The sequence below is a fragment of the Eptatretus burgeri genome, chromosome 1 (genome assembly GCF_056783735.1).
Source record: "Eptatretus burgeri isolate ZD-2024b chromosome 1, Ebu_testis_v1, whole genome shotgun sequence".
Taxonomy (NCBI): domain Eukaryota; kingdom Metazoa; phylum Chordata; class Myxini; order Myxiniformes; family Myxinidae; genus Eptatretus; species Eptatretus burgeri.
In genome coordinates this window covers 64324854-64340385 of record NC_140961.1, presented here as the reverse complement: position 1 = coordinate 64340385, position 15532 = coordinate 64324854, and the positions used below count along the sequence as shown (strand labels likewise).

The 15532-nt window shown below is 45.3% G+C and overlaps 1 protein-coding gene across 7 annotated transcripts in view; it reads left to right on the top strand.

Annotated features, from left to right (window-relative positions):
- The window catches only part of LENG8 (leukocyte receptor cluster member 8), an 86046-nt gene that overhangs the window by 59913 nt on the left and 10601 nt on the right, over positions 1-15532 (top strand). For 5 of the 7 annotated variants that reach the window (XM_085886163.1, XM_085886168.1, XM_085886138.1 and 2 more), the window contains 3 exons: positions 301-447; positions 791-1112; positions 1196-1297. In XM_085886163.1, the coding sequence (XP_085742289.1) occupies positions 301-447; positions 791-1112; positions 1196-1297 (571 nt within the window). The remainder of the gene's footprint in view (positions 1-300; positions 448-790; positions 1113-1195; positions 1298-15532) is intronic. The other 2 variants (XM_085886147.1, XM_085886130.1) reach the window with 1 other exon arrangement.

Genomic DNA, 15532 nt, shown 5'->3' with positions numbered 1-15532 from the left:
TCTTATTTCCAATTCACCTCCCTCATTATCTGGAATATGTATGACCTTTTTCATTCAATGGTGGGGGGTTCCCCATCTCTGATGGTATATTTATTTTTGTATTCCTTTATTTTTCCTTGTTTGTAAGGTGCTCAGCATATCTAGTGAGCTCACTGAATTTAGTTTTGTGTGGAAATTATTCTTGATGGTAGCTTTCTTCAATAGTTGTACAAAAAATAACTGTCGGTGTCATGAAGTCCATTGCAGCTCCTGAGAAAATGTTTTTTGCTGCTGTCCTTTGCACCCTTTGCTGTTCCCCAGCAGTGACAGTTCAAGTTCTCAATCTAACAGTGGTGAGACTCCATCTGCTATGCAAAGCCACATCGGACGTCGCCTTGGTGTATTGGATAGAGGCAGGGGCCGAGCAGACCGTGGCAGAGGCAGGGGACGTGGCCGAGGAGCACGAAGGTGTGCAAAAAGCATGTCTGAAGCAACCTTTTATTCATTTATTTGTATTTTTCCTTTTTGGGGTTCAATCGTGTAAGGTTGAAGGTGGGCTGAGCTCTGCCCATTTATATTGGTCAGTGGTATTGCTATAAAGTTTTGTTCTTCCTGGATTTTCAAAAAATAAAATCAATAGTTTATTTTACAAGACTTTTGAAAGAGTTTTGGTTGGTGGAAGGGGGTGGGGTTTGGGGAGGGGGTGGATGGAGTGTGGTGAGCATGAGTTTGATTTTTATACTTGTTTTTAATAATCTATTTTGTCGATATAGTATGGTATATTATTCATTTGTTTGATTTGTCTTTGCAGAGGTGATGTGAAAGAAACCACAGGCCAGAATCGGCGCCGGGCACGACGTGAACGACAATGGGGGCAGGCTGGTCTTCGTTTTGATGTCGATGACCCAGAGAAGGAGAGCAAACGACAACGACGTGCTGCACGTTTCCAGAACCAAGGTCCCAAAAAGATGCGCTCCGAGCCGCTTGTGCTGCAGATAAACAGCTACGAAGGCTCATCTGTTGATGCGCTCGACTGGGATGAACTCAAGATTGTTGGCTCTTGCCAGGACATTACTAAAAACTATCTTCGTTTAACTTGCGCTCCTGATCCTTCCATGGTTCGTTCAGTCATGGTAAGTAAACCTGAAATGCAAAGAGGTAACGATTGGATTTGTGTAACATTGTTGATACACTGACTGCTGCTATATTCTTGCAGGTGTTGAAAAAATCCCTAACTATGGTGAAGTCTCATTGGAAAGCTAAGCAGGATTACCACTTTGCTTGTGAGCAGATGAAGTCAATCCGACAAGACCTGACGGTATGCTGCTCATGTTCCTGACTGACAAGTGTGTGATGTGTTTTGCCATGTTTGTTTTGTACGACATACCATGATAAGTGCTCACTGTGAGGCCGAATGTCAGTAAATGCCATCCATTTATATAATTACTGGCAGGCGTACCTGGCCCTTCCTGGTGTTCTCATCCTGTTGGAATTTTGAATAAATCCAAACGTGTTTTTCTTGTAGGGGGTGTAAAACACCTTCCTACACCCATTAAGGAATGGGGTTGGGGATTATTTAATATTACTTTTCACATAGCTCCAAAGGCCCATATTTTAAAAAAAATTCTTTTTTAAAATCTAACTTTTGTTCAAGATTTTCCAAAAAGTTTATTTATTTATTTATTTTTTATTATTAAACCTCAAGTACTAATGACTCGTCAAACTCCTTCATCCCCACATAATTTTAATTTGACAAATGATGGATGCTTGTTCTAATGATCCATCAAACGGTTCTCATCCCTCCTGGGATTGTTTTTAGATGGTCTTCCAGATCAATGGACAGGATTAAGATAACCTAATTACCGCACACAAAGTGAAAAGTGGGGTGAAGCAGTTGGTTCATGACTGTCTCTCCACAAATGCCAGTTTATGATCGAAGAACAACTTGATTTCAATTGAATGTTATATTTTGAACCTGAATCAAACCTCCAGTTTAGTCGGACCTTGGCTCTGAATTTGTCCCAATAGCACATACATAGAGAGGAGTGAGATAATCATTACCCCCACCACCGAAGGTGAAGGAGATTATGTTTTCACCCCTTTCTGTCTGTCTGTTTGCCTGCGTGCAGGATATCTCAAAAAGTTGCTGACGGATCCGGATGAAATTTTGTGGACAGGTTGAGTGTGTGATGAGGACGAACTGATTAGGGGTTGGTGAACATCCAGATCCGGATCAGGATACTAAAAATTTTAAAGTGATTCTTCACCATTGAGAGATGGGGCCTAAAATGATATATAGCATGATATCTCAAAAAGTTGTGGACGGATTCGGACGAAACTTGGTGGACACGTCGGATGTGTGACTGACAGCGAAGAATTGATTCAATTTGGTGAAGATACGAGAATTATTTATTTTTAAAGTAATTCTTCACCATTGAGAGATCGGGCCAAAAACAATATAGTGCTGTATTGCATGATAAAAATGTATTGGGCTAGATATGTTCTCATGGATCAGGCATGACGTGGTGGAGGTATGTGCTCTCTGGAGTGCCCTTCGAGTTTTACTCTGTCGACCTATTGGGCAGTCAAACGAAATTGAAAATCATTCCAAACAAGGAACTTGCTGTATTTAGTGATGTCATAAAGAACACAAACAACAGGCATGAATAAATATTGTAAGGTGGTATAAAACATGCCATATCAACACTGGTAAACTTCTGAAAAAAATTGTTGGTTCACGAGTTAGTTAGTGACCACTATATTCGTTATTGGTGTTTGTCTGTCTGTCTGTCTGTCTGTCTGTCTGTCCCGAGCATAGTTCCGTGGGTTTTGATCCGATCCTAATAAAATTTTGGTGGGAGGTTTATATCATGATCTAGTTGTGTTTTCCTGAGAATGGGCATGGTGCGCCCATTATGGGTGGAGCCACGCTCACAAAACGTGTTTTTAGGGGGTAGCCGATTTCAATTTACTTCTCCAAGGGGGTTTGTCGAATCTGGCTGGGGTTTCGGTATTTGGTTAGCCCAATGGCACCTGCATCGCCCCACGGAGCTCGATTTTTTTTCATTTTCGTCCCAAGGTCAAGGTCACGAACTTAGAAAATTGCGAATTTTGACAAAATCATACGACCGCCCAAACTTTGAGAGCTAGGATGACAATATTTTTTATGCATAATCTTGAGGTCATTCCGCACCTAAAGTCTTGAAACCATTTTGCTCTATCTCGAACACCTTGCCCGTGGCACCCCCTTCAAGTTTGTTTTTACGCTGATTTCATCAAAGTAAGGGTAATCCGAGGAGTGTGAAATGCCATATAGCCTATATGACCTTATATTGTTCCTGGAATGTTCTAGAGGAAGTTGTGCACCAAAGGTCATAATCCTTGACCTTTGACCTTTAAAGTTCACAAAGGTCAAATTTTCAAAGTTGTTGGAATCAAACCGGGTTTTCGACCTTCTTCGACGAACTAACTCCAATAAGCTATAGCACGTATCCTGTTTCCTTATTTTAATATGCACAACATTGTTTTGTGACCTTTGAAGGTTATGCAAAGGTCAAATTTTGAAAGTTGTTGAACGAAACCGGGTTTTCGACATTTTGCAGCTAATAACCTGTCACTCGTACCACATCATGTTGATCATTTTTATAACTTGGTCAAAAATTATAACATTGTGTCATCCTTGACTTCTGAAATAATCTACATCGTCAAATACCGCTCGTGAACCATCGTCGTCTTCAGACTTGTACAACTTTAAAATGTTTATTTTATTTCAATTCAACTGGATGGAATTCATAAAATACCCCGCACAGTCTTGTGAAGGACTTGGTGCGAGCCAACTCTTCTGGCGACAAATTTGTAATTGCATCTATCTACACTTCTGAGGTAAATGTGTACAAATTGTACTTTGAAAAGTCTGCCATGGAGTGCATTTGTAAACTGAGAAAGGTAAGGTGTTCTATGAACAGGGCCCATAGCCTGAGAGTCAAGAAGAGGAGAGTTAAGACGGTAGTAAGGTAGGGGTCCTTCACTCAGAGAGAAGTTAATGCACGGAATGGTCTCCCTGGAAAGGTGGTGGCAGCAGAAACAGTGGATAAGTTGGAATTGGATAGGTACCTGGAAGTTATGGAGATAGAGGGGTATTGGGATGTTGGCAGGACTTTTAGGTAGATTGAGCATTTATGGGTGATTGTGTGCATGTGTGGAGGGGTTGGTGGGGGTCTTGTCATGGGGGGGGGGGTTGCGTGGTTGAGATGTTTTTTTACTAAGCCTCCTATTTTTTTTTTTTTTTTTTTTTTTACTATGCCTCCTCCCCTTTGGGTAGGGAGGGGGGAGGGGGATACAAAAACACTTAAAAATAAATAATTTTGCATTTTCTTCTTTGGATCTTGTGTTGATAAATTAGTGTGGTGTTGATGTGGTGCAGGCAGGATGGGCTGATTGGCCTCCACCTGTGTCAGGTTTCATTGTATTGTATAAGCCTTTACAAAGTACCTTGTATTCTTGTTCTCGAGTGTTTTCATGCTTCCAAGACTGTTAAAGACGCCAGAATAAATCGCTAAAATATCAATTGGGAGATCATTAAAACACCAAAATGTACTTTCTACTTCTGATTCTTCTGATTCTTCTTCTTCTGATTCTTCTGATTCTGATTCTTCTTCTTCTTCTTCTGATTCTGATTCTTCTTCTTCTTCTGCTGATTCTTCTTCTTCTTCTGCTGATTCTTCTTCTTCTGCTGATTCTTCTTCTGCTGATTCTTCTGCTTCTTCTGCTTCTTCTGCTTCTTCTGCTTCTTCTGCTTCTTCTGCTTCTTCTGCTTCTTCTGCTTCTTCTGCTTCTTCTGCTTCTGCTTCTTCTGCTTCTTCTGCTTCTTCTGCTTCTTCTTCTTCTTCTGCTTCTTCTGCTTCTTCTGCTTCTTCTGCTTCTTCTGCTTCTTCTGCTTCTTCTGCTTCTTCTGCTTCTTCTGCTTCTTCTGCTTCTTCTGCTTCTTCTGCTTCTTCTTCTTCTGCTTCTTCTTCTTCTGCTTCTTCTTCTTCTGCTTCTTCTTCTTCTGCTTCTTCTTCTTCTGCTTCTTCCTCTTCTTCTTCATCATTTTCCCTACCCGAGTACAGTAAAGGCTGAAGCGATTACAATGATTCTAATTTTGAACGGTTTTCAATTTACACTCGATATGCGCAATATAAATTGGTCATGTAACATGTGGTAAAGTTTCAATTTCCTCTGTTGAGCGGTTTTCAATGTACGCTCTTAACAAAATACAGACATGTACGTATGTACGCGACCGATTGCTCAACCCTGCTTTTTGCTTTGCGAGTGCACGCTAATTATACACTTGTACACAAATTTCCTTTTTGGCACTTTCAAAACCCTTCCATTTATCAGTATTTCGACAAAATATTTCGTCATCACGAGCAATCAGATTTGCCACTTGTAGACCCCGCACATTTCCATGTTTCACACAACAGCGTGGGGTTAAGGTGTTCTATGAACTCTCTAGTTTGGTGTTGCTTTATTTACCTAACCTTGCCTATGATCGATCTATCCCATCACCATAATCTCACCTCAAGAGAATGCACACTTAACCTTGCCTTCCGCTTCCTTGTTACATTCCTCCACGTTTGATTTGAAGATTGGTTCGATCAGATGGCTGCAATTATTTTGTTGGAGGTGCCCACTAACTATATTACAGCTGATTATATTGTTGCAGATTCGCGCCCGCCGGCGTGCGAACGGCCACGTAACTCGAATCGCGGCACGTCGCCCACCGGACGGACAATCCAGTCGTGACCCTCTCGGACTAACGCCGGGAACCAGTCACGGGTGGACCTTTCGGTCTCACCGCGATCGAGCCAATCGGCCCCCGCGTGGGATAGGGTTGCTCGCCAAATTCGACCTACCTAAGTACCCACACGGAGGGTAGACCGGGCGATCGCACCTCGCCGCAGGTCGACTTCGGACACGGGCCACTTAAGCGACCCGTTCCGTACTATCGGGATAACCGAGCGGTGTTATTCGTCGGCCTCGACGGTTCGATTAATTATCGGGCGTCTGAGCCCACGACCAACCCTTTACGTGAAGCAAGATGGGGATTCAATGAAAGAAATGACGAAGCGAAGCGGGAAAACAGTTCAACAATAAGCACATTTATTTCGCGATGAACGGAAAGCACACATATACAATTCCACCAAAAGCACATGGAAAAGAAGAAGACAAAAAGCAAATGCGACAATGCAGATCTATCCGACTACCGGGCACTCGGCAACACTTATACAATTTTACTTCACAGACGGCGCCGACAACACACATTCCCAAAGCAAAAGAAAAGAGAACCACCCTCCAGGATGAGGGGGTAGGCGGGCCTGGGGCCGAGATCGTGTCGGGCCTACCCGTCTGATGATGAGACGCGGAGCGGCGGTGGTGCCTCAACTCCACGGGCCTCGCGGACAGTGTCTGGTAGGGGGTGGGAAGGGGGCCCCCTTTTGTCGCACTATCTCAGCGCGGGGGGAAACGGGAGGGGGTTGCTGATGCTCGGGGAAAGGAGGCTTTCACAAAATCGCGGGTCCCGCGACGAGCGTCTCCACCACGACCTCGGTCGCGCCGCCGGCCTTTCTCTCCGCAGTTCCCCGAATCCGACGCGAGCACCCCCTCGTCCGCCTTCGCCGCCGCCGCCTCTCCACAGCTCCGTCCTCTTCACTCCGACTCCGCGAACTCCCAACTGCACTCAACTCTTCCTCCGCTTCCAACTCAACTCTTCCTCCTGCGAACTGAACTACCTCGACTGACGAACGCGGCCCCTTATATCCCCCGTGGCCTCGCTCCTTCATCTTTGACCCTCTGCCTCCGACCTTTCACCTCTCTTGCTGGCTCCCCATTGGCCCGAGGAAAAGTGGGCGTGAATGCTTTTTGATCCATGAATTTGCATATAGCAACCGCCCTCCAACGCCCTGGAGGCGGGGCCAAATCGCCCCTCGCTCACCGATTGGACGGAACAAAAGTGGGCGTGAGTCGTTTTTGATCCGTATTTCTGCGGAAAGTCCGCGATGCTTTTGAACACGCTGCTCGGTGCGCGCTCTACACGAGTCCAGCATCGGTGCCCACGAGTGGCGCGAGATGACGGTGATGCGATGGTGGCGAGTTGTGACGGTAAAGGTCGTGGCGGTTGTGGTGAAGCGGCGTTGTGGTTGGTGGTTGTTGTTGTGATGGCTGTTGAGACGTGGTTGGTGGTGGTAATAATGGCGGTTGGTCCAAAATAAAGATAGTAAAAGAAAAACGGCTATCCTGAAGAGTCGCAGCCCTCATGAATGACATTTATCCCCTCTAGACAACGGGTTTGGGCCTAACTACACATATACTTACCGAGATATCTCACCTAAGGGACCTGAATGGTGGTTTGCGAATTTGGTCAACCACAACAATATCGTTCCTCATTGGCACTCTGTTCCTTCCTTCCTCTCGGAATTTACGCTTTTTATGAGAAGCACCTGCTCTATATGGGAGCGGCTAGGAGAGTTGTGTTGTGTAATCCAAAACACCTCCCGGTGCAATTCCAAACACCTCACTACACTGAAAAACGTGGGGACTGGAATGCTGTGCTGCAAAAAGGGTGGAGACTTGTAATACCACTCTCCCACTTGGAACTTGGAACGGGGCTACATATTGTTGTGGATCTTGCCACTCCGGCGTGCGGACGACCGCCTGTAGCTAATTGCGTCCACGCGCGCCCACCGACCGTGGCAATCCAGTCACAGCTTTTCGGATCAACGCTGAAACCCAGCTACGGGTGTTGTTAACCACACCATAAATCAGCCAACTCTTCTGTCCACACGCGACAGGGTTGATCACCAAATTGTCGATGTACCTAATTATTCGTGTAGACAAATGCCGGGCATTTGCACCTCAACGGGACCCGTACAGACATGAGCCGCTTTAAGCAGCTCGCTCCGTTTGCGATTGCCGAGCGGTTTATTATCGCCAAACCCCGACGGACCCGATTGTCTTATCGACTATTAAAAACCAGCTATTATTCCAAATGCAATTACGGCAGTTCAATTGAGGAAGGGATGCAACGAGCAGGTGAATATTCAAACAATGAGGGCATTTATTGTTACACGTATGCAAGCCATGAATGGGGGTAGGGGTCAAGACGCGAGCAACAAGACCTACAGCCGATCTATCTATGATTTACATACACTTATAACAATTCACTACTTAAGGGACAAGGCGCCACAGACTTCCATGCAAAAACCCCAGAAAAGAACAGGGAGAACTGGGCCCGTAGGCCTTATATGTTCCTCGGAGCCGGGATGACCGCAAGGCTCTGAGAGGCCAGGCAGGTTACCTGCCACCCTCGTGGTGACTCGCTGGGCCCTGGTTCGGCGACCCTTGGTGTCTCTGCCCGCACTCCAACCTCTGAACTCTCCAACTCTCCACACCAACTCCGAACAGCTCTCCATTGCCTCCGAACTCTCTCTCTCTCTCCAAACCCGGACTCGACTGGACTCCCTCAACTCTCTTCCCGAACTCGACTGGACTCCACCAGCTCCCAACTCAACTGGAGAGCTCCACTCTGAACTGAACTGGTTTTCAACGAGCGAACGTGGCTTCTTATAGTCCCAAGGGGAGTGGTTTTCGCTCCCTCACCTTCGACCCTTCACCCCCGGCTGGCTCCGCCCCTTTTGTCATTCTGATCCGATCTTGCCGTCAAACGCGGACGTGGTAGGAATCACCGGCTTTCACAAGCGGACGTGTTTGAAATCACCCTGCCACAAGCGGACGTGATTGAAATCACCCTGCCTCAAGCGGACGTTGCAGTGTGGTTGGCGCTGTGGTGGGGATGGAGTGGTTGTTGAGACGTCGTTGTGGTGGTGGAGGTGGCATGGGTGTAGTGGTGTCGGCGTTTTGGAGAAGGTGGTGAGGAGATGATTGTTTAAAATAAAGATAGAAAAGAATAACACTACTTCAAAGATGCACAGCCCTGTACATGAATAATGCCCTTTAGACATTGGTGGGGAAAGCTAATAGTCCGGGAGCCAACCGATCAAAATTAAAAAAAAAATTGCCCGGTCTGCTATAAAACTTTTGTGTTGATTTTCATAAAGAGACACCCTTTGAGTATATGAAAACCAATGTTGGCAATGGTGAAACTCTTGCGCAACAACACAGTCAACACTTTTGCGAGCCCCCTCTGATAACAAAATGTTGGCAAAAGCGAAGATGTAGGATGGGGGTAGGGGTAATTCATATTGTCCTAAAATCATAACCACTAAACCTATATACACAAATGACCCCTCATATTAAAGAGGAGTTCATTTCCTATATCACAATTGGTGTAGATTTAACCTACCTACAATTGACAAGGTTATATGTCAAACAACAAAAGATTTATGCAACTCAGAAATGCTTGACTATCAATGGGGTCAGGAACAAGAACATACTTTTACATGCCATGGTTTTAAGGAAGATAAAATTAGAAATGGATTAACACAATATTGTGACATGAAACATCCTCTTCAGAGGAAGAGTCACTCTCTGAAACAACTCCACCACATGAACCTCTCTGACCAAGGCATATGCATGTCACTCAGCAAGGCACAGCAGCCTTTTTGCATGAACATCGTTTCAGACATTTGGATAATTTGCACATGCAAGACACCGTTTTGTCTATGTTTGGCTTGGCTGGCTTAGACATGAGAATTGGGACCAGTTTTCCATTGATAAGGGTTCTGCCAAATGTTGTGGCTGGGGAAGTGCTCGGTCACTGAGATGTGCACGTCTATACAGAAGCAATTGATACAATGCTCTTAAAACAAGGAAGTAAAACGCATCTTCTGTTGCTGGCAGTGACCTAAGGTCTAATTTTGAAGAGACAAACATATGCTGCCTGAGGGTATCCAAACAGCTGAACCCTTTTTGGCCATGCAGAGCAGTCCAGTATACTCTGGCCTCATCAATGACACATTCTGTTGCTGCCATTTCACTATCTCTTCCAAAATCAACAAGGTGGGGAAGGTTTCCTATCAGTCCCAGAGAAACCTGTGCCGCTCTTCTTTTCACAGGAACACAGGCATCATCCCAACTGACTGGAAGAGGGGCCTTGTTGTCCCTCTCTGGAAAGGGAAGGGTGATCGCCAAGACTGCAACAACTACCGAGGGGTGACGCTGCTCTCAGTGCCGGGCAAGGTCTTTGCTTGGATAATTCTTGATAGGGTTCGCCACCATCTGCTTGAGCACCAGCGTCCAGAGCAGTCAGGCTTTACACCAAAGAGGTCAACGATTGACCGTATCCTTGCACTTCGTGTCCTCGCCGAACGCAGACGAGAGTTTTGGCAGGGGCTGCTTGCAGCCTATGTTGATCTCTGTAAAGCGTTCGATTCAGTGAATCAGGATGTCCTCTGGAGGATTCTTGGTCTTCGTGGGGTGCCACCGAAACTGATCGATCTGATGTCTGAACTCTACTCTGGTACTGAGAGTGCTGTGAAGTGTGGTGGTACCATCTCTGACTTATTTCCAGTTGTTACTGGAGTTCGTCAGGGATGTGTACTTGCCCCCACACTTTTCAGCACTTGTATGGACTGGATTTTAGGGAGGATGTCGGAGAGATCAAGTTGCGGTGCATCGTTTGGCAATGTCAAGATCTCGGACCTTGATTTTGCAGATGATGCAGTCATCTTTGCGGAGACTTTAGACATCCTCTTGGGGGCCCTCGAGGTGCTGAATGAGGAGTCAGAGCCGTTGGGATTACGGATTTCTTGGGTCAAAACTAAGATCCAGGCTTTCGGTGACATCTTGGATGCTGCTGTCCTGTCTGTGTCTGTTTGTGGTGAGGATGTTGAGGTCGTGGATAGATTCACTTACCTTGGCAGTGATATTCATGTCTCCGCAGGTTGTGAGCCGGAGGTCAATAGACGTCTGGGTCGGGCCTGGGGAGTCATGGATTCACTGGATCATGGGGTGTGGCGCTGCCGGTACCTGTGCGGGAGGACGAAAGTCCGAGTCTTCAGGTCCTTGGTACTTCCAGTCTTGCTCTATGGGTGCGAGACTTGGACTTTGACCAAGGATCTGAGACGGAGACTTAATTCCTTTGGTACCAGGTCTCTTTGAAGAATCCTTGGCTATCGCTGGTCGGATTTTGTGTCCAACGAGCGGTTGCTGAGAGAGACTCGGATGAGATTTGTTACCTGCATAGTCCGTGAGCGTCAGCTGCGGCTGTATGGACATGTGGCTCGTTTTCCTGACGCTGATCCTGCTCACCAGATTCTCTCAGCGAGGGAGTCTCATGAGTGGAGGAGGCCAGTGGGCTGACCACGTGCCTCATGGTTGCAGCAGGTTGACCATCATCTCAAGGAGATGGGGATGGGCCTGGCATCTGCCTGGGGGATGGCCAGACGGAGGCCCCTGGAGTACCGGCGGAAAGTGGACGCAGCGACGCGCTGTTCTGGCACATGCTCCCATACCTGACCTGACCTCTTCTTTTCCCCTTCTGAATGGGTAGCTCACTGTGTCACATCCACACAACACATATGTGCACAGAAGTGTAGCTGTGACATCAAGAGGATTTTCTGGTACTTCCTGCTCAACACTTCTACCAGCTCATGAATAGGTAGGTATTGATTCTGCCGTTGTATCCAGAGTTCTTGCAATGTGTTCAAGCAGCAGAAGTGATATATACACAGCATAATTATGTCTGTATCTGTTGCATGCACAACAGCTCGATGGTGATCAAGATATTCCACACAATATGCAAGATGAGCAATAATCCTTGTGTCTGCCTCTTCATGTTCTTCACAAGGTAAGTCCAGAACTGAACTTGATGCTGATGTGATGGAAAGAGTGTGACCTTTGTTTTCCATAATACCACCAATAATGATGGTCACTCCATCTGGAATAGCTTCAGGACTCTCACAAAGGGAAGTGCCAATGAAGTTCTGAAGATTTCCTTTATTTATTGGATTCTTCATGAGTAAATTCCAGTCCGGAATTTCTAGACTCTTGGATGGTGAGAATTGTCTTGCCTGGTCTGTCTGGTTTCTCCTCTGCTGCTCATCACCCTTCAAAGTATGGCTATCATCAAAATCATACTGATCACCAATGATGTTGACACAGTTGCACATTTCAGGTTTCAACTGCAGGAGCTTGCGAAGATACAGCTGGGGAAGTTCACCAAATGTTTTTGCACCCATTTTTTGGTATTTATTTACAAATGCCATTGTGTCTACCAGATAAACTGTGTATAGGTCACTCTGTGGTAATGATGGCAGCTGCAAAACAACATCCTGCTCAGCTTCAGCAATTAGCACTGCCACGAAATCAGACTTGTTGCCTTTGCGCATTACAAACCCCTGTGCTAAGCGTGGATCAACCTCAAACAGGGATGATGGATAGTCTGTCCATTCATGGGAAAATGCAATCTGTCTTGTGACTGGGTCGGCATCACGATAGAAACACAACACACGTGTAGTTGCAGTCTCATCTTGATAGATCCTGATTAAACTCTGTTTCCTTGATGGGTTTGATTTCTTCTGTGAGGAGAAAGTTACCAGCTTCAGTGGTTCAATCTTAATAGAGACCACCTCTTCTGCTTTCATAATGGCTTCCATGCCCTTAGCTTGAGCATGGACCAAGTCTTTTGAAGCATCCTTCTCACCAGTTGCTCTATTGAGCAGATCCACTTGGTTGTTACACTGGAATGGGTTTATCATCTGCTGGCATATCACTTTCTTGATCTCCTCAACATGCATATGTTCTTCTGTTGCCTGCTTATGTGTTTCTCCATGATGAGTAGATTCCTGTTGGCCTAGATTAGCCATAGACTTTATGTTCTCTGATACAGCTGTGAGAAATGGTGCTGTCTTCACATATTTATCTCGAGCAGCTGGTGCCTGAGATATGCCTTTGAACAACGATGTCTTCCCTTCATTGTTGTATGTCTGCTCCAGGGCCATGTCACTCCAAACACCATTGAATTTTCCTTTGGAAGAGTGAACTGTGAAGTACCCAACCTGGATCCAGCAAACCTTAACCGAACTGTGTTCAATAGAGTAAGAGGATTTTGGGGGTAGGGGTAACTTTGGTTGACAAAAATGTTAATTTTCTCTTTAAAAATTGATAGAACTCACTCAAATTTGCTGTTTTAATTAGTCATGGATACCATGTTCATATCACATTAAGAGAAATTAGTATTCTAATGCAGCATCTGCCTATGATAAGAAAAGTTCTAAAGGCCATCTTCAAAAAACGTTATTTTTAAGGCATTTTTCACAAAATTATGTACTTTTACGAGGTTTACTTCCACAAGGCAATTTTTTTTGTCATTTTACAATGCACTGATTGAATTCTTACATTTAGTTCACATTTATTTTTCATGAATGTGATTTTTTAATTTTTTTAGAAATTTTATTGACAATTGCTGTTTTATAAAATTTTTCAAATCTTCCTCAAACAAAAACGTCCGCCAAAATTTTTCGCAAGAGCTTATGAATTGCCAACATTGGTTTTCATGAACTGCAAACATATATCTAAACATCCTGGGGGTGTAAAATTTTATAGCAGAGGCTGTAAGGTCCAACCCTAAAACAGCCTCGTACACAGGTTGGCTCCCGGACTATAATCTGGACACACACTTATTGACATAACTGATCTTTGCGGAAACCTGAATGGTGTTCTGTGAATTTCCACAACCGTAACAATATTATACATTTACGTTGAGAATTTGTGTCCCCCCCCCCCCGCCCCCTTCAGGTTCCCACTGATGCCATCTGCAAACTTTCAACCCTGATTTCTCCTAATGACAAATCCTCCCTTCTGAACTTGGTGATGACAAACTTTCCTGCAAATGTCTCCTGCTCTTCCTCTGCTCCAATTGGTTAATCTGATCATATGCTTGTGAAGGTCCAACATCTCTCTGGCTATTCTCAGAGAGCTGCTTCAACACCAGTTAGTCTGGCATTTCACTCGAGCAGATTGGCAGGGACTGCAAACAGCCATCTCTCTTCAGGACTGGTCTCCCATATCTATTGCCCCTGATATTAATTCAGCCTGGGAATTCTTCCACAGAAACCTGCTTGCGCTCTCATTCACAGATTCATCCAATCTTGTCTTCAATTATCTTACCCTTCTTCCTACCCATGGTACATTAAATCCTGTGGTGAGGCAGTTGCGCTGAAACGACTTGCTTTTTCTTCCTGGAAAGCAAATCCAACCGAAGGCAATCTCAGTGCTTTCCAAAAAGTCTGCAATAAATTTATGTCCACTCTAAGGAGAGCCAGAAACCAACATGTCTAACCTGAAGAATGAACTTTCAAACTTGTCTCCCTCCTCTAAAACATGGTGGTGTCTTAAGTTTGTCTCTTGGAGCATGCTCCCCTTCCATCCCTTCCCTCTTCAAATGGCACCACAGCCAACTGCGCTCATGAGAATGCTAAATGTCTTGATTATGTTTTTCCTTCAAAATATTGTGTCCCCAACCCCTCACTCTCGGTAGCCATCCTTCCCTGTCATACTCAACTGCTCGTTGACTCTCTCTTGCACCTGATAAGGTAGAGAAGCTTATTTCAACCCTTGAGTCTGACTGCTACTGGACTGGACGGCATCAGCTCATGTGTCCTAAAAACATGTTCTGCTGGTCTTGCACATCCTCTCTCTGCTCTTTTCACCCTGTCATTTGTGCTAGGTCATCTTCCATCTGCTTGGAAATCCACCAACATCACTGCACTACATTAATGAGGTGCCAAAAGCTGATCCCCCCTCCCCAACTACAGCTTGCTTCTGATCATAAGCAAGGTCATGAAATCCTTCCTTTTCTCGACAACCTCATCTCAGTTCACCAATTTTGTTTCAGACCAGGCCACTCCACATTGGACATGCTGCTTCTACTCACCGAACAAAAGCTGGAAGACCTAAATGTCGGACATGAGTTTTGGAGCTCTGGAGGTATCACATACTTTTGATAGTCTGCCATCCTGCCTTTCTTTCCAAACAGTCTGCCTATGACATCCAACGCCATCTCCACACATGATTTACTGATTTCCTCTGTGTGGCACTCTCCGAGCCAATGTGTGGCACTCAACAGAATCCTTTCATCTCTTTGTCAAGGCTGGATTGCCCCAAGGCAGTATTCTAGTCTCAGTCCTATTCATGATATTCATAAATGATCTCTCTGAATCTCTGGAAAAATCTTCTTTATCTATCTGCTGATGACTCCACCCTCTGCTGTGACGTCCCTCATCCTTCAGACAGCCTCTGCGCTCTCTTCAGACCTTGGAAAAAAAATCACAAGCTGGTCAAACACTTGGACTATGTCTTTCAATCCTGATAAATCTCACACTCTCGCTATCTCTCTCCGAAAGGGCCGTCTGGCAAACACCCAACCGCCCCCACCCCATCTACTTTCTTAACTATCCTCTTGAGGAGATTGTCATTCAAACACCTGGGTCTCACTGTCAGCTATGATATTTTTTGGACAAACCACATTTTAACGTCGACCTCCAAAGTCAGCCACCGACTGGGCATCATCAGTCGTACAAATTCCTTCCTTGGTACACTTGAACTCTTTTCCATC